Source organism: Chrysemys picta, chromosome 5, assembly GCF_011386835.1.
Source record: "Chrysemys picta bellii isolate R12L10 chromosome 5, ASM1138683v2, whole genome shotgun sequence".
Classification (NCBI taxonomy): domain Eukaryota; kingdom Metazoa; phylum Chordata; order Testudines; family Emydidae; genus Chrysemys; species Chrysemys picta.
In genome coordinates, this window is record NC_088795.1 from 139310882 (window position 1) to 139335992 (window position 25111).

The window sequence follows — 25111 nt, forward strand, 5'->3', positions numbered from 1 at the left end:
GCAAGTTTACTTTCTTTCTTTCTCTTTCTTTTTCTTCCTCGGTTGTCACTTACCTTGCACCCTGGAGTGATTGGGGTCAGGCTGTCAATCACAGCAGGCATGAAGGTCATGGCTACTGTTATGGGATATGGGACATCAGCTATCATTAACATAGACAGTTCTCTAAAGTACTCTACAGTCTTTTCCTGAAGAATAAACCCTGCGGCAGAAAACATGAGTCATATATTTTTAATTATTATTCTAAACCAGCTCCTTGTATTTGTTGGACAGAAATATTCTCCTTTATAATGAGGTGATTATGAAAGATGTTTAAAATATTTAAAGACCCTGTCTTATTTTCAACAGCTTTCGTGGGTGTGCACACTTTTTGTTTTGCTTTATTATTTCAATTTAAAACTTTGTTTTAAAATATTTCTTCATTGGGATGAGTCTGAGGCATGTTTTAGAGATTCTTCTCCAGTAAGTTGTCTTAAAAATTTCCACTGGTTTAAAAGATGTCACCAGTTCTTTTGGAATTTCCCATTTTAAAGATATTCCTTATCTTTGGAACTAATAGAATTTTTCAGACAGGTGGAAACCTTTAAATGTGTCAACCTGTTATCTAACAGGACTTTGATTGTACAAACATGGGGCCCAATCTCTGCAGGCATGTAGGGGGCAATTTTTAAAGTACCCCAGTGATTTAGGAGCACAAATCACATTGATGTCACGGGGCTTGAGCTTCTAAATCATGTAGGGCTTGTCTCCTCATCTCAAAAAAGATATACTGGCACTAGAAAAGGTTCAGAAAAGGGCAACTAAAATGATTAGGGGTTTGGAACGGGGTCCCATATGAGAAGAGATTAAAGAGGCTAGGACTCTTCAGCTTGGAAAAGAGGAGACTAAGGGGGGATATGATAGAGGTATATAAAATCATGAGTGATGTGGAGAAAGTAGATAAGGAAAAGTTATTTATTTATTCCCACAATACACCAAATGAAATTAATAGGCAGCAGGTTTAAAACAAATAAAAGGAAGTTCTTCTTCACGCAGTGCACAGTTAACTTGTGGAACTCCTTGCCTGAGGAGGTTGTGAAGGTTAGGACTATAACAGTGTTTAAAAGAGAACTGGATAAATTCATGGTGGTTAAGTCCATTAATGGCTATTAACCAGGATGGGTAAGGAATGGTGTCCCTAGCCTCTGTTTGTCAGAGGGTGGAGATGGATGGCAGGAGAGAGAACACATGATCATTGCCTGTTAGGTTCACTCCCTCTGGGGCACCTGGCATTGGCCACTGTCGGTAGACAGGATACTGGGCTAGATGGACCATTGGTCTGACCCGCTACGGCCTTTCTTATGTACACTACCACCTAAGTCAATGTAAGTTATGTCACTCAGGGGTGTGAAAAAACCATCTCTCTGAGCAACGTAACTTACATCGACTTAAATCAGTGTCTACACTGCGCTATGTCGGCTGGAGACGCTCTCCCATTGACATAGCTTCCGCCTCTCATTGAGGTGGAATAATTACACCACCAGGAGAACACTCTCCCATCGATTGAATGCGTCTTCACCAGACGTGCTAAATCAGCACTGCTGCACCAGCGGTACCAATTTGTCACAGTAGTGACAACAAGCCCCTAGTCTCTTTTGAAAATTCCGTTCTTAAGCAGCGGTATAACTTTACTCACGTGTGTAACCCCACTGAAATCAATGTTACTCATGTGCTTAAGTGCTTGTAGGATCTGACCTATATGGAGAACAATACAAGAAATAATCCATTTTATACCATTGCATCTAGCCGAGGAGTCCATCATATTACTTCGGTCTATAAGTCTGTTTCCAAGTACATTTTTAATACGTGAACACATCGCACTGTAGGAAAGGGAGGAAAAAGAGCAGAGATACTATCATGTTGGGCACTAATATAAAAGCCTAAGATGTTCTGTATCAGGAACTCAACTGAGACCAAACTTAAAAAAACAAACAAAAAAACCTGAAACACAAATATGTAAATATTACAAATACAGAGATCTTGCCCTGAGGAGTTTAGATATAAAGAAAAAGGGGGCAAATTTTTCCATTCCAGGGGATTCGAACAATTGTCTCATTCCTAGATAAGTAGGGCTGGGCATTGCTGGTCAGCAGGGAATCCTGTTGGTGGGGCAGTATGGAAAATCCTGTACTACCGCCTTTCTGCTTACTGTCTGTGCCTGGATTTACTTGCTCTGGGGATAAACAGAGGCCTCCAGGGTTATCAGCACAGCATCTTTCACCAACACTGCAATTGCTCGGAACTAAAAGGAAAATATGCTGAATGTCACTATTAGCCAGGGTCACTTAGCACTTACCCACCCTAAAAATGAATGGGGTGGCTGGGTGTGTATATAGGCATCAAGTCCTTCATTCTGATGCCTCCTGATGCCATTCTGCAACTGAGCCACTCTGAGATACCACTGTGGTAGGTGCAGTGTAAAAGCTGAATAGAATAGAAACCCTGCTTGAATTTGGAGTTTACCCGCAAGGGAGTCATGTAAATGGATCTTGTATAGCATGTGGAATATTTGAGTAGTGTTATTACTAATAATTGACTCTTATTTCTGTGGGGCTCAAAACCCAAAGGTCTTCCAGCAGCCTTATCCAAAATACAAAGAAAACTGAAGTATTCGAACAGGCAATGTTGCCAGCTATCTAAATGACCATTAAAGAGAGGTTGGAAATTGTACCATATTCCATACTAACAACCCATCACTTACCTTATTTATGTCACAAATTGATGTATTCATGCATCAAAGGAGGAACTGGAGCCAGAGAGCATAATATTAGGGGACTGAAAAAGAAAGAGTGGCTAGTTTTGAAATGCTTTGAAGATGTAAAGCAGCGTGTAAGTGCTAAGCATTGGTATTAAGAATTAGTTGTTTGTGTACTAAAGGCTTTTGTTGAAATGTCATTGCTGGCTTTAAGGGTGAAGTTAGGGATGATACTAAACCATCGATTTTCAAAGCAGTTTGTCCTATTCCAGCTAGCTTGAGGAAAGTGGTGCAACAACCCTCTTGCAGAAAGTATCATCCATGCCAAAGCATTGTGAATGTGCTGCCAGGATCATAGATTCAATGATCCCAAGGCCAGAAAGGACCATTGTGATCGTCTAGTCTGACCTCCTGCATAACAGGCCAGAGAACTTCCCCAAAATATTTTTTGAACAGAGCATATCTTTATAAAAACCATCCAGTCTTGATTTAAAAATTGCCAGTGCTGAAGAATGCACCAGAACCCTTGGTAAATTGTTCCATTGTTTAATTACCTTCACTGTTAAAAAATTGTGCCTTATTTCCAGTCTCCGTTTGTCTAGCTTCAACTTCCAGTCACTGGATCTTGTTAAACTTTTGTTAGATTGAAAAGGCCATTATCAAATATTAGTTCCCCATGTAGGTACTTACAGACAATGATCAAGTCGTCCCATAACCTTCTCTTTGTTATACTCAAGGGTCTCAATCTGTTTAGCTTATCACTATAAAGTGTGTTATCTAAACCTTTAATCATTCTCATTCCTCTTCTCTGAATCTTCTCCCATTTATCAAAATCCTTTTGGGACATATACGCGTAAAGGCGATGATCAAATTGCTGGATCCCTAAACCCTGATGTTTTAACTAAATAATGAACTTTCATATAGTGCACAGCTTACGTGTTGGCTAAGTTGTTTAAATAATAAAAGTGAGTATAATTAATTTCAAAAAGGGCTTTTCCCCAACCTCCCTTTCTCTAGCTAAAACTCCTAAAACAGCAAAACGGGCAGTGTTCAAAATAAACAGAAAACCCACTCTGTCATCCAAATTCGTTACAGTATTTACTCTGGCAAAATAGTCTCATATCAATACAGTCTCCACTGATCACAAGCCTACAGAATGGCCTCCATGCAGGTTTCCAGAAGACATCTGCTGTGCAATGCAACAAGAACAGAGGTGTGGGAAGTTCGCTCTCCTGCTTGCATGCAAGTTGAGCAGCTCATGTCGTGTCATAACGTGGCCCCTTCTTTGCAGGGATTCAGCCATGTGACTCTAATGGGAGCTCACGGACAAGAAGCCCTCTCTAAAATTTAATTTGTACCAGCTTGCTACCCATCACTACCCTCAACTTCCATTCAGTGATTAAAAAATAGGAGAAATGAACGTTGGAACCAACAAGAAGCTGGCTGTTGTCAGATGCTGCCGGTGTGGTGCTCTGCTTTCTCCTATGTTGATATCACTCGGCTGCGTGTGTGTGTTCCCTCTGTGTGCTGCCCCAGCTTTGCGCAAATAGTTGACACAGCAGACCCGAAGAGAACCCCCAATGACCACAGAGTCTAGTAAGATGCAAAGTCACGTCGAGTAGGTTTATTGCGACCTCGGACACAATTGCAGTTCCCCGTAGATTACTTAGTCTACCGGGCATACTACTAGATAGATGCCTCTTGGCAATGGACCCGGCTCAGTCAGTGGCAGGACTTTCCACTGCCCCCTCGGCCGGACAAAGACACCACCCCAGGGATACATTTTTATACACAGGTACAAACAAGTTACACATCACTCCTGACGTATTGAGGTGCAACCTCTCTACGCAGCAAGGTACAACCCTTCTACGTAGTAAGGTGCCGCCTCTCACCTTGTACTTGTTGGTTCGATCAAAACAACTCTCTCCATCATTTTACCCTTTTGCCCCTGTCATTGGGATGGGTCGGCCTGTTCCATGTTATCTGTGGAATGTTCCGGTATACTGTATGTTCTGATATCTAGTGTCCAGTACCTTTTAGGTATGTCTCTTTTTGCAGCATCAGCCCTTTCCTTACCAGCTTCTGTGATCAGGGCCTGCCTCTGGCTCACAGCTTAACTTTGCTTTATGTTAGCAAAGCCTTGACCATTACTTTAGTTCAGGCCTTGGGCCTCATACCAGGCCTCTGATACCAAGGTTTATATCTCAGGGCCTCCTCTTACTATACTGGCTAACTTCAGCAATCCAAATGAGATGGCTTTTGTGTCTCCCTCAGCCCTTCAGGCTGTACACGCTACTCTCTTATCAGTGTGGCTTTTCACCTCTCTCCCCCCAATCTCTGCAAGCCCTTCTCCACGCATAGGGGTCCCTCCCGGTCTGCTCTGACACTGATGATCAGCAGTGCTGTGGTGACAAGATGGGCAGGGATGATGTCCCTAGCCTCTGTTTGCCAGAAGCTGGGAATGGGCGACAGGGAATGGATCACTTGATGATTCCCTGTTTTGTTCATTTCCCCCTGGGGCACCTGGCACTGGCCACTGTCAGAAGACAGGATACTGGGCTAGATGGACCTTTGGTCTGACCCAGTGTGGCCATTCTTATTAACATGGGACATCATGATAAAGAAAGCTGGTGATCCTCTGTACCAACAGTTAGCTTTATATTGTGAAGTGTAGTGGCTTTATTTAACCCCTTTGCTTTTACCATTTTCCCTGGGATGGCTCATATTACGATGGCTATATTTAATCTTTATATTGTGTGGTGTACAGAACCACAAATAGCTTTGGATGGGAGGAGATGGGGAGCACTTTATAAATAAAATGTATGTCCATGACAGTGGATCCAACCACACTACAAAGAACCAGAGATAGAGATGGACCTGAAGCAAGAAGTTGGTGTCCGGATCCAAATGTCCTTAGGGTTTTGGTTCTGTCCCGTCTCTAAGAAACCCAAAGTACAACATAATAAAAATCAAATAAGGCTGGAAGGAGTTGAGGAATCAGAGGGAGTGCACCAGGCAGGGACACGTGGTGAGGCTTCAGTTAGGAGTGTTTAGTTTAAAATGGAACTGTCATCAAGAGTCAAATCCTGTAAGGTACTGACTGTTCTGTGCTCCCGTAGAAGTCAGTAGCAGATAAAGGTGCTAAGCACCTGGCAGGATCAGTGCCCAAAAGAGCAGATGCTAATCGGCATTAACCAGAAGAGACGCAACGGTTACCGGTGCAGAGGAGATCAACCTGCAATGACAAGGCAGTCTGTTGTTGGGTACAGGTATTGGAGAGTGGCTACTGTGAGCAGAGGTACTTATGCTAGCTTTCTTTCCTCCTTGGGGAAGATCAATAAGAACAGAGTCTCCTTTATCGCACTGAAATAAGAGCAGCTGTGCACAAAAATTACATCACTTGGATTGAGAGTTCTGGGATGGGAAGAGGCCTGCTGGGCCCATTAGCTTCTGCTGCCAGCACAGGCTTCAGTGAGCTGACATGCTGGATAGCAGAGTACAGAGCAAGGCTACCTAGCGCACAAGTGGACGGAGCTAACTTGAAGGCTTTCTTTTGTTTACCATGTCATTTTCTGCTTTGTAATCTCTCCATTTGTCAGGTTAAACAGGGTAAGGAGCCAAAGGTCACAGGGTTGGTTTACCAGGAGCCCTAAAGTTATTAATGTTTCTGAACCTTCCAGTTTGAGATTTTCTTCACCAGCAGCTGCCTGTCATCCTGCTCTCGGAGATAAAGGCCATGTTGTTTCAGGCCTAATGTGATGCTGATGATAGATCAAAGGAGCCAACATTTCAGTCACTTTCCAAAACCTACTTCAAAAAGAAAAGATTACACCTAACTGGAGTGTGGGGGGAGGGAGAACAGGACTTCTTGGGGGGCGGGAGGGGGCTTCCCAGCAGCAGTTAAAGTGACCTGTAAAGTGGGAATATTCTTTAATAGCCTTCATATCTCTCTAGTATACTGAAAACACCCACTTAAAAATAAAGCCCAAAGCATTCTGACACCATTAAAGTGAATGGGCTTCATCAATGTTATGAGTTATAATGGGGTTGTATTAATTATAAGTGGGTCTGGTTCAGGAAAAATATATGGGCCAGATTTTTCAAGGTAAGCATTGTGTGTGTGTATAATGACCCCTCCAATCCCATCATAGATAATCAGCAAGGTTTGAACAGGGGACCTACAGCACCAAAGATCTCTATCACTTGAACTAAAGGATAGAGAACAGCCAGTTAGCAGTAATAGGCTGTTCTCTTCTAGCAGGCCAGCCACTGCAGGTGGGTGCACCATGCACTTTTCCAGTGTGTTACATATATACCCTGTTATGCTTGCAAATCAGGTCTGTGTGTGTGAAAAGACCTGACTTGCACAAGCATATCAGATATTAGTACATGTAAGTTTAGGCACACCCAATTCTGTAGATACAGACTAACCCGGCTACCCCTGATACTTAATTCTGTGTATGAGGTTTGTTCATGGCCAGCTTTGAAAATCGGGCCCTATCACTCTGTTTCTTGACCTTTCACTCTTGTTTCTTGACCCATACAAAGTCCGTTGTTTTAGAAACAAATGTATTTTTGTCCAGCACAGACCTGGCATCGATGGCTTTGGTGCAAGTTTAGGTAAAATGCGGATATTGGGAATAATGGAGAACTGCATGCACTGCAAATAAAAGAGCAGATATTGAAAGGCTACTGCAGCATGGAGGCTGGATGTCTCTTTAATGAGCAGGTTAAAGAAATGGAAAGATTTCTGCAGCGCTGTTGGAGCAATAGAGGCAGCACATGTTCCTTCATTGCCCCTCTGTCTATGGGACTGACAGGGCTCAAGCAGACAGTGGAGGGTGGGGATTGTTGGGAATCCCAGCAACCAGCTCTGTTGAGGGTGGGTAGCTGGGTGGAGGGACTCTAGCTCCCCACTCTCCTGGACTCCTCCTTTTCCCACCATGGCACAATCAGCCGCCGTTCTGTCAATTGCTGTCACCTGCTGTGCTCCCTGGCTCTGCAGAGTACACAAAGGATAGGTAATATTGCCTCCAGCAATGTTAACTCTCCACCGCTTCTCCTCAGATCGCAGTCTTGGGCAGGGGGAAGCATTTCTGCATCGCCACAGTCTCCCTTTCACCTGCAGCTTTCTCAGGAGGTTTACTCTACCTTGCTTTACTTGGGCGTGGAAAGGAAGCATTGATCCCAACAGGAGGAGAACCAGTTCTAGGGAGATTCTCCTAACCACCTGTGGAAATGCACAGTGCTGGCATGTTACTTGTATGACATGATTGCATGAAAAACAAGGACAGTAGAAAGCATTGGGGGGAAAAAAATCTGTTTTTATTTATATTAATACTTATCCAGATATTAAGAAGCTTCACAAAACATAAGCTTTCGTGGGTAAGAACCTCACTTCTTCAGATGCAAGTCTGAAGAAGTGAGGTTCTTACCCACGAAAGCTTATGCTCCCAATACTTCTGTTAGTCTTAAAGGTGCCACAGGACCCTCTGTTGCTTTTTACAGATTCAGACTAACACGGCTGCCCCTCTGATACTTCACAAAACATAATACCTGTAGTATAAATATATACACACACACACACACGGCACTATTGAAGAGGTGGGCATGGGTTCCAAGGAGTGCTAAATACCCACTGGGGGTAATCCGCACCCTTGCCAATTAGGTGCTGAAGTGCGAGGGTGGTCGGTCCAAGCAAGAGGGTGCTAGCCTGGGATTCAGGAGACTTGAATTAAATTCCTTGCTCTTCCACAGACTCCCGATGTGACATTAGACAAGTCTCTTAATCTGTGTCTGCCTCACCTGTACAGTGGTGATAACAGCACTTCTCTACCTCACAGGGGGTGTTGTGAGGGTAAAGATTGTGAGGTGCTCAGATGCTGTGGCGCTGGGGGCCTTGGATTTTCCCCCTGCTTCAAAGCATTGTGCAAATTAATTTTTGAACTTTTTGTTTTTCAGCTCCACGGAGGTTGACGACATGATTCGAAAATCAACCAACTTGCTGCTGACTCGAATGCTGAGCAATTGTTTGCAGACTGTTATTAAGAGGAGAAACACAGGGCTGACAGAGGTAAGGAGTTCAGTTCCCCGAGAAAAACTCGTCATGGCAGGAGACTGCGTCCCGTCAGCTAATGTTTGTGGTTCCATTTCAGCTTTCTAGGACACGTCTTTAAAACACAGCAATGGGACCATTATCGTAACGTTAGGTTCGCTAAGAACAATGGGGAGCTGCTTAGCATTGCTGTAATAATTAGTAAGTGCTTTATGGTCAGAGAGGAATTTCTCTGCTGCTTTCTCAGTTGTCATTGTCTATCATTTTATGGCCTGTATTCCTTGAATATTTATAATTCTAGAACACATTTATATGCTGGCTATTACATTCCTTGTTACGGGAATGAAAAATGTAAATAAGGTAAAACAAATGACTATTATTTGTATTACAGCCGCAAGTCAGAACTCCAGTGAGTGAATTGGGCAGCATTGCGCTAAATGCCAGACAAACATGGGGTATAAAAGGCGGTCTCTTTCCCCCTAGAGCGCGTTTCTTTCCAGATATTTAGAAATAACTTCCCAAACTGGAGGAAAGCTGAGGTTTATGGCAGTTACAAAATGTTTGTGAGCCAGCGATTTTATGCTCGTGTACACGTGATTAGTGTCTGACTTTTCTATAAATGTGCGTCAACTCCAATATTAAATCAGTTTAATGTGAGTAGATGATAAACTAATTGAGACATGTACAAGTCTTTGGACTGTGCTTAGGCTAATGAATCCTAGTGCGGCCTCCAGGTTCTACTATCCAAGGACTATTAAATAAAATAGAGCTGTATTTAATTGATGTAACTGTATGTGAATTGTGATGTGAGACCTGACTATCACTCATTTACTCTAAGAAATCCACGGCTGACTTTGCTGTGAAAACCTTTCTTGTGTTTTGGGAACAATTATACATCCAAGATGGGGGTGCATCTAGGAGAATTTCATCACATCAGAACTGGTTTATCCCTATATGTGCGCTCAGTTTTACAACTGGGATTCACCCTTGCCTTGTTGCCCTCCAGCACAGGAGAGCGTCTCTGATCTTTGGGGGCATTTTCCTCCTCTCCTACCCCCCAGGGTGTCCTTGGGAATGAGGAATGTAGAGCTATGCCCTACCCTATGCAGCGGAAAAAATCGTCCTCTGTTGCGAGTATATTTTTAAACAATAGCAATTTGATTCATGTGACTTTGTGAACAGCGCTTAATAGCTGACTGGTTAACTTACCACGGGAGGCCCTCCAGGCTGCTTACCCCCTGCTTAGAGACGAGCTTGACATATGGTGTGTGTTCCACTCTGAGGCATAGGAAAGGTGATGCCAGCAGAAGAAAATAATGGGGTTGAGAGAGTGCTGTGGTGGAGGGTTTGTTCAGCTGCATTGGCATTGCTTCTCTGGAAGCTGAAGTGGGATTCCACAGGAAATGCCTACAGGTCACGACAGTTCAGACTTAATGACTCCAATTTAAAATAAAGGTCTAATTTGGCAGGAGCTGCCTGCCTACGGTGTTTTGCTTTGGCACTTTTTTCATATTAAGGCTGGCGTCACCCTCCTGCTCCATACCACTTATCAACATACAGTTTGGGTAGCAAATTTCCCCTTTTTTCTACTATGGTCTAAATGGGTAACTCCCCCCACCCCATTCTAGTCCGGATAAAGGAGGAAAAGACATTAGCTCTGTCTCAAAACTATTTCTCTGTTCTTCACCCTGACGCTCATTCTTATGTAGGACAAATATTGGCCGGTGTTTATAAAATGATAGTGCATTGCATTTTTCATCTGGGGATCTCAGAGGCTTTACGCTGTTTCTCAAAATGTGTCTGAGGGACACACAGATTGAGTAAAATTTCCAAAACCTCCCAGGTCACTTAGGAGCCAAGTCCCATTTTCAAAAGTGACTTAGGCACTTAGCTGAAGTGCAGCTTCTAAGAGTAAATCTCTAGTTCCTTCCATAAGACAGCCCCCTCCTCTCCTATTAATACCCACCACTGCATCATCTTCCAGACAGGTTTCCTTGAAGGATGAGGACTGATGAGGTCAGATATAGTGTTTGCTTTGTGAAAAGTGTTCAACCACAGGTTGTGCACTGGCTGAGGTACACCGTGTGTTGTGATAGGAATGTGTAGAATCCATGGATCTTGAAAGGTGAGTTGTGGGGGGGTGTTGATCATTGAAGCAGTGGTGATATATCTGCAGGTTTTGCATCTGTTCTGGCAGTGTCTGGTGCTGCTTTGAGTTGGCGTATCCTGGTCTGTGGGGAGCTTGCTTCTGATGGTGAACTTGGAGAAGTTGGTGGATTGTTTGAAGGCCAGAAGAAGAGATCCAGGAAAGATTTCTTTCAGGATGTGGTCCCTATCGAGAGTGGGTTGTAATTGTTTAATGATACCCCATATGGGTTCCAGCGAGGGGTGGTAGGTGACAACTAGAGGTGTGCAGTCAGAAGGGGTTATATTTCCGTATTAAAGCAGGTTCTCTCGGGCTATTTGGGTCATCCCTCACTTCTGTCCATAGAATGTATAGGGGCTCTTCTTGATTCCAAGCTGGAGGCATATCTCCGTCTAGACAGGTTTCAGATCATCACATCCCTAATAACCAGCCTCGGGGGAAACCCTACAACAGCAGCAAGAATCTCTGAGAGACAAGGTGAATGAGGTAATATCTTTTATTGGGCCAACTTGTGTTGGTGAAAGAGAGACGCTTTCGAGCTTACACAGAGACCTACAGTGCAAACATCAAACTATTAGGTCACGTGGCATCCTGTACTTTTGCCAGACTTTGCCTCTGCCTTCTCAGGAGCTGCTTGAGGTCTGTTTTCCAATCAAGCAAACGTCATAAGCACACTTATCTCGTGGCACGGACTACTGTACTAGCTTTTCTGGACTGTTGGACAAGGCCCCAAGATTGTCTGCAAAGAAATATTCTGCACTCCTCCCACAGTGACCCTGATTACAGATGTCTCTATAGCAGATTGGGGGACCCGGCTAAAACACCTAGATTCAAAGCAGATGGTTCTGGAAAGAGTCCCCCACCCCCCACATATGGTTGAGATGAATGGCTCAGGGTCCCCGTTTGGAATTCTGGGTGATTTGAACTAGCTTGTGGACTTTTTCTACTGCTTCTGAAAGGAACCATAGTGGTGCAGATCCTGACAGACAACCCCTCCACAATGTTTTATATTAACAGGCAAGGGGGGTGCCCTTTCAATTCCCTCTGTCAACCAATCAAGCCATCTTCATGGGAACACGTCCATGGCTCTTCACCTACTGGGAGCAAACAACAATTTGGCGCATTACCACAGCAGGCAGTACTCAGCCATTCATCTCAACCGTTCATGAGGGCTCAGTCACTGAAAGACTCCATGCTCAAACCTGTATTCCACAGATGGGGTCCTCCCAGAATTTATCTGTTCGCCACCACCAAGAACAAATGTCCACTATTCTGTTCCAGAGCAGACCCCAGCGCAGGCTCCTTCCAGGATGCCTTCCGAACCCCTTAGTCACAACCTTCTCTGTGCCTTTGCTCCCGTTTCCTTGATACCCAGGATCATAAGGAAAATCAGGTAGGACCTGGCCACAGTAGTACTCAGAGCCCCTTGTTGGTCCAGATAGTATTGGTTCACAGACCTACTGCATCTGTCCACATAGCTATTGAGATCTCTCACCGATGTCCTAGATGTACACTCTGAGAATCAAGGACAAATTATTCATCCAAACCCAACATCTTTACATCCAATGGGTTGGAGGTTTGGTGACTGAGCACTACAGACAGCGATTGCTCTGTAGAGGTCCAAGAAAATTCTAATGTAGAGCAGGAAGCCCTCTTGAGACAAGATCAGTCTACAGTTCAAAGTGGAAAGGTTTTTCCATCTGGGCTTCACGACATGGTCTCATCCTTTTAAATCCTATTCCCAGGATTTTGGACTACGTCTTTTTAAGCTATTAGGCCTCACCATTAATTCTGTCAGGGTCCACACAGATACAATTCCGCTGGTTTGAGAGTCCACTTCTGCCTGGGACTTTAATAAAAAGAAGAACAGGAGGACTTGTGGCACCTTAGAGACTAACAAATTTATTAGAGCATAAGCTTTCGTGGCTTAATGTAGTTCTTATGGGCCTCATGGAACTCCCCAGTGAACTCTTATCCAAGTACTCTCTACAGCATTTCATTCTCAAAACCATTTTCATGATGGCTGTCCCCTCAGCCAGAAGAGGTAGCGAGATTTAAACATCTTATAGACTTTCAGGCCAGAAGGGACCATCATGATCATCTAGTCTGACCTCCTGCACGTTGCAGCCCACAGAGCCTCACCACCCACTCCTGTAATAGTCCCAGAACCTCTGGCTGAGTTACTGAAGCCTTCAGATCATGGTTTAAAGACTTCAATTTACAGAGATTTCACCATTTACCCTAGTTTAAACCTTCAAATGAACTGTGCCCCATGCTGCAGAGGAAGCCTCAGTAGCAGATACCCCTTCCACTCTTTTCCATAGAGATAAGGTGTGCAGAGTCATCATCAGAACTTTCTTACCAAAGTGGTGTCTGATTTTCATTTAAAGCAAACCACCAGCTTCGCTGTTTTCTTTCCCCAAACCACATTCACACCTGCGAAAAATCAAGCTCCATCTTCAGATGTTTCCAGAGCCCTTCTTTATCAGTTAGACAGGACCAAGCCATTCAGGAAATTATCCCATTTATTTGTGGCATTGAAGAAGGCTGTGAAAGGTCAGGCCACCTCTTCCCAGATATTATCCAAGTGGATCACTCGGTGCATCACAATTCGTTACCAACTAACAGATATGCCCCTCTCCTCAGGCAGCATCAGGACCCATTCAGCTAGAGGCCATACAATCTCCTCTATGTGCCGAATAAATGTTCCGTATCAGAGTGCTGCAGGGCTCACATACAACTTAGTCCACACCTTTACCAAGCATTATGCCCTGGATTTAGCAACTAGTTCAGATACTAAAGTCAGGAGAGCAGTTCTGCAGTCCTTATTTAGTTAGCTGCAGTAAGTCTTCTCAGACCTGTGTCCTGTTAATCTAGGAACAGCTAACTAATTGTCGTAAGTAGGATCCACATGGACAAAAAAGACTCAAAAAAGAAAGGTCATTTACATAATGGTAACTGTAGGTCTCCAAGGTGTTTCACCCAGGTGGATTCCACAGCCACTCTCCATCCCATCGTCTTCATTATCCAGCTCTCTGGGATTTTGAATTAGCAATGAATCTGAGAGATGGTCAGGGCCACTCTACTTACATGCCCTTGGGTGAGGGGGCACGAGGACATGCAGGACACAATCACAGCCCCAGTGGACAGTGCTAGTCAAAAGATTCCGATCTTGCATGCCTGAAGTGCATGTGCACCATAAGAGGGATCCACACCGACAAAATATCTCAAAGGACCACAGTTAATGTAAGGTAAGTAGCAGGTCAATTTATAGAAGTGGGTTTTGTAGGAACGTGGTGGAGGCCTGTGGGACTGAGCCTGGTAAATTGAGATGTCTCATCACTTTGATATACCATATAAATACTAACCAGACTGCATTGGAGACAATGAACCTCACCCCCCCCCCTTCTTGTTGATTTGTGCATCACCAATTAAAACCATGTGTGCTTTGATCTCCCACCAAGAGACAAAGGGCCATGGGGCAGCCATTATCAGTAAAGAGCGGGATTAAGCAAATGCATATCAGGGACACAAGGGATTACAAGAGGGGGAGAAAAGAGCTCTCATTTGTTTAATTTGGACAATCAGATTTGAAAAGCCTCACCACTACAGATTCAAGGAAGAAAGGAATTGACTATCAAGGAACCAGTGTGTGTGGAAACTAGAGCGTAAGCTTGCCACTTCATAAGCACTCGAGGCAAGAGAGACAGGGAGCATTCTGCATGTCTGGAAGCAGATGAGGATGGGCAGATTGTGATTACCAGAGGGAAGAGGACTATGAGGAATTCTGCATAGCTAGAAGAATCCAATCATTAGAAGGGCCTCCGTGTGGAATCTGCAGAAAATATCTCTGAAGATCCAGCTGGCTGAATGGAATGGAAAGCAGACGGGATGTACGTGAGGATGGCTGCTCAGCCCAACCCACAGGACAATCAAACTTGCCCACAAAGAGATCTCCAACCGTCCAGTGAGGACAGACAATCCTTGTTTGGGATTCTGTACTATGAAAGAATAGAATGTTTTCTGTAAGACCCAGATGGACAATGGGATGGTGTGCGGTCTTCCAGGAGCCAAGATGTGAGATGTGACTAAAATTGGGTAAGCTTCTGAAGACGATGGGCACTAATATTCACTGGCGATGGTGAATATTGGCACTAATGACACTACATGGCAGGATACCTCACAGATAGTAGATGACTTCCAAGAACTCAGAAGGATGCGGAAGGAGAAGACTGTCCAAGAGCTCTTCTCTGAGATACTTCCTGTCCCATAAACAAAGGAAGACACAAGGCAGAAGATCCTGGATGTGAACTGCTGGCTAGGTAAGAGGTGTAAAATTAGAGGGGTCTGATTTTGTGGAACATTGGTCCACTTTTCTATGGGGAGAATGAGTTATACAGTTTGGATGCCCTCTTCCATCTCCGTAAAAGGGGAATCGATCTTCTAGGGCGCAGACTGGCTAGACTAATCAAGAGGGTGTTAAAGTAACAACAAAATGGGAAGATAAAAAGGGGGAACAAACTGGAACTCACTTGGAATAAAATCAAGTTAATGAGACTAAAATTAGTTAAGTCATCAAGGGACGTGATGAGAAGTTATTTACTTGCCTATACACCAATGCTTGAAGCCTGGGTAATAAACAAGAGGAATTGAAATTGCTCATTTTTGCACATCTGTTCAGCCTAGTTGGTATTACTGAAACTTGGTGTGAAGGTTTGTGTGATTTGAATTGTAAAAATCAATTATTATAACCTAATTAAGAAGTATTTAATTAAGAAGTGGGCAAAGGGAGAGAGGGAGTAGCACCCTGTCAGATATGACTTTGCCTATTTCTGAATCATTGGCGTTTGAAAGCAAATGATCTTGAATACTTATAGGTCAATGTTCTAAATTTAGTAAAGCGCGCACTCTCTCTCCTGGTGTCATAAGTCCACTTCCTTTTGTCTCGAATGTGTCACTTTGGAATTCTAATATTCCAGCAAAATGGCACAAATGTCCCAGAAGATATTTTAATGTGACATCAGGGTTAAATGGCAAGTTCTTGGAACCTTTCCATTATTGCTTATATCGCATCTGAAATATGGGAGGCAATTTGCAAGAAGACTGGGCTCCTGCCTGAGAAGTGAATGTGAATAAGGAACTAAATAAGTTATTTGCGAAGTTAAATAATTATCTGTGAATGAATCAGAGGCAAAAGCAAGGTCATTTTGCCCTAAACTTGCAATGCTTGGTCTTTTGCTAAGGCATTTTATCAGTTCATAGTTATCACCAAACCATCTCTGGCTTCATGTCTAAATGCCACTGTGTGATTTTTGTGAGCTATCGCTCAAGAATACAGGGTATTTAGGGTTTATTAACAGATCCCATGTCAGACCAGAAATATGTTATCTTCTGTAACCCTTTGTATTTTAATAGTATTTGAACGGTACTAAAATGAACAATGAGTTTATAAAATTCATTAGTCTTTCGTGGTAATAGCAAAAGTCATGCTAAATTACTTTCTCAAGTGTGAGCTTTTATTTAAATTTCATATGTTAAAACAGGACAATATTTTTTTAGCCTTTAGCGGGGTACAGTATGTTTGTGCAGTGTCAGCATGACTATAGGTCACCCTGTTTATGGCATCCATTAATCCGACATACCCCTTACTTTAAAAACACAAGCCACACCTGACACATCTCCTTGCCTTCCCAGCTTGTGCAGATTATTATAAATACGACCCATTTGGAGAAATCCTGCAAGTTCCTAGAAGAATTCATAACCAATATCACCAACGTACTCCCGGAGACTGTCCATACTACCAAACTCTATGGCACTACCACCTTCAAGGTGAGAAAATCATAGTAACCTGGGGTGTTTTGTGGATTATGTCTGACTGTAGATACACCATTTGTGAGTTGTGCATGCTCCACAAATAATCTTGTGCTGTGAAATGTGTTTGGAAACATCCACACTAATCTTTTTAATAATTTTATAAAATCTGTGCAATCCTTTCAATATGTGTTGTTTTTCAAATTATTTGAATACTGCTTTCTTTAAAAACAAAAAAGCCCGTCGTCAGCAATTTAGTATTTATCATCAACCCTACAGTAACAAAGCAGCAAGGAAAACAATAACAAATGAGTCACTTCCAGATTAGTCACCTATATAACGTTCCAAAAGGTAGGCTGGAGTTTTTCCTCACTTTGTGCACCCAGTGCATGTGACCTACACAAATTCCTTTTTGCCGTAACATTCTAAAGCTGCCAAACTAAATCATCATCAAGTGTTTGCCACTATTAAGGCATTTTATCAGCCCCTAGCGAACAGTCCCTCAGACAAGCAAATGGTAGGAAGTATACTACCTCACCAAAAATACATGGATGGGTTAACTTTTGAGAACACAAATTACAGATAAGTGACTTTTCCCAAAGAGCAAAGCACCCAGGCCCGGGCTTTCTCTGTGAAACGGTGAACTAATATCAATAGGGTAGTAGTACAGGGAAGACAGGATGCTGGAAAAACATCATTGCCGTTTTTTCATTCATACTGGAAAGCAGCGGCAGTCTGGAGAACACTGCTGGGTTTGGCTTTCCTACAGTATGTCAGCCATGGACGCAGCTGAGCTCATTTGACCATGTCCACCGAATTTCAAGCCAACATTCTCTTAGATCCCAGCTTTCTGCATTTATGCTTGAGAGCAGTTGTTTGCTTGACAGCTCTCTTGGCCATAAGTTTACACACTTGTAATTTTTAGGCTATAAGAAGACTGTAGCCATCATAGAAATGTCAGGCTGAAAGGGACCCTGGGAAGTCATTGAGTCCAGCCCCCTCCGCTGAGGCAGGACCAAATAAACTTCAACCGTCCCTGACAGGTGTTTGTCCAACCTGTTCTTAAAAACCTCCAATGATGGGGATTCCATAACCTCTCTTGGAAGCCTGTTCCAGAGCTGAACTTTGAACCAGTTCTCATCCAGACCAACATTCAGTATAAATATCCTAGGTATAACTACTGAGCATAAGTTCTGCTAATGCATTTCTCTACATGACTGTCCAAGAATAATATTTCCTTGTGGATAGAAACCTCTTGCTAGATGCAGGTAATAACTGGAAGGACTATGTGGTGTATTCAGAAATTACTATTTTTCTGTGCACTTCAGAGGCTGAAATCAAGCCCACATTCCTGCTTTGACTTGCAAGTAAATAGCATTGTTACCCAGTTAGAAAAGGGAACAGAGCCACTAATGGGAGAATGCAAAAACATTATCAGCTAGACTGGTAGAAAAAAGGAAGATCTACACAGCATGTAGGACAAAAAAGGGAAGCCAATGAAGAACAAACCATGAATGTGACACCACATCTTGTTACCTTACTAATGTAGAGTGAGTTGAACCGGTGCACAGCACTGCATGCTCTGTACACTAGGTGGGCCAATTTCATTCCCATCCCATTTTAAGGAGTCTTCTCTTGTTTCCCAGGATGCCCGCCATGCTGCAGAGGAAGAGATTTACACTAATCTGAACCAGAAGATAGACCAGTTTTTGCAGCTGGCAGATTACGACTGGATGGCCGCTGAACCGGGCAGCAAAGCCAGCGATTACCTGGTAGATCTCATTGCTTTCCTGCGCAGCACCTTTGCTGTGTTCACACACCTACCTGTAAGTGACAGTGGTCTCTTTCTTTGAAAACTGGGAGTGCCTGGGGGTTCTGATGCCATTGTAGAACTTTACCTCTGCAGTGTAGTGGAAATGATGCATTGTGCTGTTGTCATGAACAGAACTGATTTTTCAAATAAGGCATTTCAAGTGTTATCAGAAGTCAGGCTCCCTCAGGGAGCTCCCAAAACCGCTTCTTAAAGCCTTAGAGAAACATACAGAGCTGTTGATTTAAAAAATACGGTAAGGGATATAATTAACGAGGTACTCCATTTAAATTCGATTTTAAATAACTGGGGTATAGTTTTATTTTAATCAGTGTTAAGTGACTATTTTAGAAAAGGTACCACGTTTGAGAATATATTTTGCCTTTGAGTTTTTCAGTTGCATATTTTGTAACAATGTGCTCATAATGTCACCAGTTCAAAATATAGCTCTGCATCAAATAGAAGAGAGTAGCTTTTTCTCGGTTTACAATACACCTGCATTTACTTATTTCTAGAGAAATCATCCCGTTATCCATTGAATTCTGTTATTGACCTGCTAGAGTATAATATCCTATATAGTAAAGTAAACTTAATAATCAGGCATTTTCACTTATCCACAAAGAACTCCTTTCTTGTTAAAATTTATTTTGGGTCCTATGGATTTGTCCCTGTTAATATTTTCAATCAGTAGAACTTTGAAATGTCAAAACCATGGAAAAATGTATTTCTATTACATGTGGTTACATCTTTTCACTCTTTCATTTTACTACTTATCATTCACTCTGGTAGCTGCCCAACTCAGTGGCATTTGGGCGCATAATTTGTTAAATTTCATCAGCTGTGATATAGACTAAAAAGACTGACTCTTAAGCATTTGTAGTTCTGTCTGTCTTAGCTTCATCCTGCTTGTTCATCTCTCTGACTGATCTACTACAAAGGTTTTAGACCACTCGTCAGTGTCATTTAGCCAATATTAAAGCCAAAGCCTTAGTGGTACCTTTTTGAAATCCTCCGCCTACGGCATCTTGGATCCCATAAGGGTCCTTGTTGTGGTGTCTAGAAGATTTGACAGCTGGAAAGGAATTAGTTCTGATTCCTAGGGATGGAGAAACAGCCAGAGGCATGGTGAGAAGGATTTGTTCCAGTTAATCAGATTTGAAGACACCACTGTGAATGAGGTGAGAAGGGGGAATGTTAAGCATCGCAACTAACTTTTGCAGGAGAGATTGGGCTGTGGTGGAGAGAGATTGGAGCGTTTTCACCCATCTCTTCCTTTTGGGTCACCTATGTTTTCAAAATGACTCCATCCCATATTGCAGCGCAGCTAGGGAAGTGACATGTCAGTGGCCAGACAGGAACTTGTGTCAGAACCAGGCTTAGAATTTGGGGATTGCTGCCTCCAAAGATTGGTTTCTTTAACTACTAGATGTTGTCTTACTAGGGATCTGGATATAACTACAGTGACCTCTACCATGGGTTGTCATCAGGTTTTAAATCTGGACCTTCAGCCCCATAGCACACACCTCTACTGCTTGAACTTGCGGAGTAATTTAGTAGTAAGTTTTTGCTAGGTAGAGATGGTACAGTAAAAAGTAAGAAGAATTCATACTTTCTCAGTTTATCCTGGATGCTTTATTGGTGTTTTTAATGCATGAGCACCTGGGATGAAAGAAGAGGCATGTTTTTGTAGGAATCCAAATGAATATTTATTCGGGAAATTAAATACTTAAGTGCCCACAAAATCATTGCAACATACCCCTTCCCCTTCAACCCTTTCACACACGCCTCCTCCAGTAAGGAGAGAAACTCCCTCTTTGTTCATCCTCAGCTTCTGTGTTGTCTTGCTGTAGACCTGATTGACAGGGTATCTTTTCACCGAAGCATTAAGCATGGCTAACGTGGGGCTGTGAAGAAGGAAAGACATGCCCATAGTGATTTATGAGATGGACCTGGAGTGATTTATCTTCCTTAAAACATTGTTTCCTTTTCAAATTAATCAAAATTGTTTTGGGACTAGGGAGGGCATCTGCTTACTCCAAAAAAAGATTGAGGAGGGTAGAAGCAACCTCTCTATCAAGCTAAGATATGTAAAACTACCCAACTGCTTAAAAAGTCACTCTGCCTTTCCTAATAGTAAGGATGCCAGGTAACGAGTTAACAACATTGAGCCAGCACATATGTAGCACCTTATCCTCAAAGCATCATACAAAAACGAATCCTCACAACCGCCTATGGAAGTATGGGAGATAGTTAATCAGATCTAAAAGTGTGATTTGTAATGCTGCACATCTAGCTTAAATAGTTTGTAGGGGGAGGTGGGTGTGGAATTTTTAATATTTCAGAGCTATGTTCTTTACAAGAACAGTGTGAATGTGCCCTCATTCTAAGTTGTTCGAGGGTTCCTCTGTGACTTGTAGCCTATGTTAAAGTCAGGGGAAAATGTGACATTGTATACATCCTGGTTTGTTTGTTTTTTTTTAAATCCTTAAATACACTTAAGTCTCTCTTTTCTCTCCCATTCTTGTTGGGTTTTCCTGGTTGATCCCATAATTTTGCTTTGTTTCTAAGTGTATTTTTTATTGTTTTCAAATAAAACGTCAACCCTTATGCACAAAAGAAATCCCAAGTCTAACAATATAAAAGCAGTACATAGAAGCAATACAAAAGCAGTATGTACTTTGTAGAAGAATATGGATGAAAGAGAAAACAACTAAGTAAAAAAGATGAATTATAGGTATATATGAGAGTATTGCTAAAGGAATAATAGAGCCTTTCACCTCTAGCTTGTTGGTTTGAATCCAGACCAAGTCATTAATGACCGAGTATTACTACCATGGGATCAAGGCCGGCTCCAGCGTTTTTGCTGCCCCAAGCGGCGTAAAAAAACAAACAAAAAAGCCGCGATCGGCGGCGCTTTGGTGGCAGCTGTACCACTGTCGCTTCATTCTTCGGTGGCAATTCGGCAGTAGGTCCTTCCCTCTGAGAGGGACTGAGGGACCCGCTGCCGAATTGCCGCCGAAGAGCCAAACATGCCACCCCTTTCCATTGGCCGCCCGAAGCACCTGCTTACTGCGCTGGTGCCTGGAGCCGGCCCTGCATGGGATGAGCGTTGGTGCATTGTGTGAAGAGAGTTTGCAGTCTCGATTTCCCCCCTTCCCCCCAAATTACCACCATGACTGCACACTTTTAGCTGTTTAATAAGAGGTAAAAGATTGAGTGGTCCATGGAGAGTGAACTATCCTCTTACTGCTAGAAATGGCCCTGCAAAACAGGGTTGAGACATGTTGAGAGAAGAGCCCCCTTTCCCTGGCCATCTTGCTCCTGTTCTGTGGTTACTTTGTTTCCCAGAGTTGTTGATCAGGCACCTTTCACAGTTACTGAATTCACACAATTAAAAATATCACCAATATTCTCCACCGATTTTTTTAACTTTTCAAATTCACTAGAAGAAAAATCCACATAAGTCTCTGGAAATGACTAATAGCAAGAGACAGGTTAAATGGTAAGCATTAAAGTAGCCTTGAAAATTGTCATGAAAATTTACCAGCCCACACTCAAAAGCAACTTGCCTGCCTTTCATCATGATGATCCTAAATAAAAGTGTGTAATGTTTTGCTTGCTGATCAAAGAAACTCACCCTGGGCATGCAGAATTTTGCCAAGGCTACACAAAAAGGACCAGACCTGAAGTATAACCTTGAGACAAAGCCCTGGTCCTGCAAAGACCTATTTACTTGCTTAACTTCATGCATGTGAGTAGTTCCGTTGTCTTAAATAGGACTGTTCCTGTGTATAGAAGTCCCTGCAGAGTCAGGGCTCTAAGTATCCAGCAGATCAGATTTACTTGCAGAACCTGGGTGCCCCAAGTTTGCTGAAAAAATTAAAGTGGTAACTGAACAGTACGCAGGGTAAATTTTGGTCTGAGAGCTGGGCTTTGGTCATGCAATTCCGATTTGAATCCACAAGAGACCCTAAACTTTCACGATAGTTGTAAGGTAAAATTTTAATATTGACCCAAAATATTACAAGTTAGTAGAATTTAAAAAGAACTTTGAAAGTCTCCTTTGTTCTCATACAATCAAATGGGAGTTGTATTTTCCAGTTTCAACTCTACAGTGTCAGCTTGGACTTCATAGGGGATGATGGGAGGGAAGTGTCTATTGTAGTTTCTACTGAGTCATCATCTCTCAAGATTGGGTGAGAGCAGCAGGTATTTCTAAGGAAAATGGCAATTTCCTTAAATTCTGAATTCCCTGGATTCTGTTAGGTTTTTTGCTCTCATCCTTTGACAGCATTTTGGCTTTAGATATGAATTTTTATAGCATTGATTAGTGTATTGATGGCTAGGACAGACAGGGCTGTGTAGGGAAGGACATATTTGCATTTCTTCCTAACTTTCTGCTAGTTTGGGAAGATGGCAAATGCAGGGCTGCAAATTGGAGCCAGGACCCACCAGCATGTCTCTAGCACATGTTGCAGGGTGAAGAGTTCATGGTTAAGCCATCGAGACTCTGGCACATAACACCACAGCACAGAACTTTCATGGTGGTTTAGAGCCACAATTTAAAAATGGTCTGCTAAGTGCACTAAACAGCTCAAAACAAATAATACGTTATTGGAAATAAAAGCACAGCGAACGTTTGGCCCTGAGGCCCTTTCCTTTCTGAATTACCAAGTGCAAGTAACTTACCATATGCTGCCTGCCTCACTGTTGGTAAGGTAGTGTACTCGCCTTCTGTAAAAGTTTAAATAAAATGCTTTGCTAAAAGAAAAAGGTGGCTTCCCTGCTCTTTAGAGAGCACAGGGCCACAGTTTAAATAGATTCATATTTTGTGCAAAACGCTTTAAAGAGAATGAATGAAAAAGCCTTTTGTCCAAGATGGCTGATGGTTGTTTTTATTTCTTGTTAGACAAGCTAATGTAAATCGCATTGACAAGGCTACTCCAAACACACTGATTTGTTGACTTTAAGCCTTTCAAAGATGGAGGGTTGTGTCAACACCTACAATGAGCTGTCAGGTTAACAAAGCAAGGATGTTTTTTTGCTAGGGGGCGGGGAGGGGAGTTGGGGAAAGGGGTGTGTTTTGTTTTTATTTTAAATTTCCTTTAATCCTCTGTTAGTCTTGTATCTTGATAACCTCCTTTGGAAGGTAATCGGCTGAGGCCAAGAGGTGACAGTGACCTGGGAAAGGGAAGTAATCTTTCAGCAATCCTACAACTGTAACCTCTCCAGTCTCAAGCAATTCAGCATGAACTCTTTGCACAGGGAGTCTTTTCCTGTGCGTTTATTTTTGCCAGATGGTGAACACAGATTTCAGCTGTAACTGTGTAAACTCTATGAATTCTTTGCATGGGATGCTTTGTCCAGTGCCCCATTAGCTGTATCGACATCTCTTTGCAGTTGCAAATAAACGCAGTCATCCTGGCAGTTCACATGTTTTGTAGAGAGAACTTTAAAAGAGAGGTAGATTTTTCTTGTAAAGAAAATGGTTTCCTATGTTGCTTTAGTAGATGAAACATTTCCTCCATCACATATTGAAAGAAGGAAAACAGTGCATGGAAGTAAATACAGGAGAAATCTGAGTTTTATTGTAAGCATAGCCTTGACTGCTTTGGTCAAGGAAGATGCTCATCTTATGTTGTCCTGGTGGAAAATATCTGGCATGAAAACAGAATATGAGCACTAAAAACTTCATTATATTGTAGCTTAATACTGAGATCATAGTGAGATACTGAGATAAGGGTGTCAGTTTAAATGTGTGCGCAGTTCTTTAATATGCTGTCAAGTTCTTGAAGTGACAGCTTTAGTGAGAGTCTTGTTTAAAGAGTAAGCTTTGTTGTAGGAGATGATCACCGTACTCCTGAACTGCTCCCACCTGACTACCATTCACACTGTTACTTTGCTCTCTTATGCATTTGATTTAAATTCCCTGTGTTGTCCTCTGTAGGGAGATGTAGATGTCCATTCTACAATGTCGGTGAGTATGACTGTGTGTTGTTTGCATTCAGTATGTTCTGCTCGCAGTTCAGATATTAGAGGGTTATTTGAACCAGAAAAGGTCTGTATTCTGGGAGAGGTGAAGAAAAGCAACCTAAATCTTACTGTTTCAGAGTAGACGTTTAACCCTTTCACTGCTGCCAGAATGTACGCATTTTCCTCCATTTATCAATAGAAAGTGAATAAATAGAGCGTGTAGGAGCACAGTGAAGAAACAGGTTTCCTGACATACAAGGCGCTCTCGGGTCAATAAGTGTAGCATTGACACAGCATCTTTTTAGAAAGAATACTCTAGTGCGAGCTCTCACATAAACCCAGTCTGCCAGGATCCCTTACCTGCTTCAAAGGCCGCAGCAGCCCTTTTAGGCATGGAGTACTGCCTAGGACCTCCTCCAAAGCCCACTAGCACTGCTCAGAGAGCAAGGACCAAGCTTTGTCCTGGGCTGATATCCCCAGTATGACACGCTGAGGCAGTGCAGTATACTGGCACCACGTGGCAGGGTTGCAGCAACCTTACGAAAGATGAACCCGTCCCAAATTGTTGAACTAACGAAGAAGATC

General features: G+C 42.7%; 1 protein-coding gene across 5 annotated transcripts in view; it reads left to right on the plus strand.

Annotated features, from left to right (window-relative positions):
• EXOC6B (exocyst complex component 6B) overlaps positions 1 to 25111 on the plus strand; it is a 442104-nt gene that overhangs the window by 261089 nt on the left and 155904 nt on the right. For 4 of the 5 annotated variants that reach the window (XR_006175726.2, XM_042855633.2, XM_065597305.1 and 1 more), the window contains exons 16-18: positions 8693 to 8804; positions 16627 to 16761; positions 18390 to 18569. Coding sequence is in view for 4 of the 5 variants with exons in the window: in XM_042855633.2 (XP_042711567.2) it covers positions 8693 to 8804; positions 16627 to 16761; positions 18390 to 18569 (427 nt within the window). In the remaining variant the exon portion in view is untranslated. Of the gene's footprint in view, positions 1 to 8692; positions 8805 to 16626; positions 16762 to 18389; positions 18570 to 24500; positions 24531 to 25111 lie in introns of all 5 variants that reach the window. The other variant, XM_005291461.4, reaches the window with a different exon arrangement.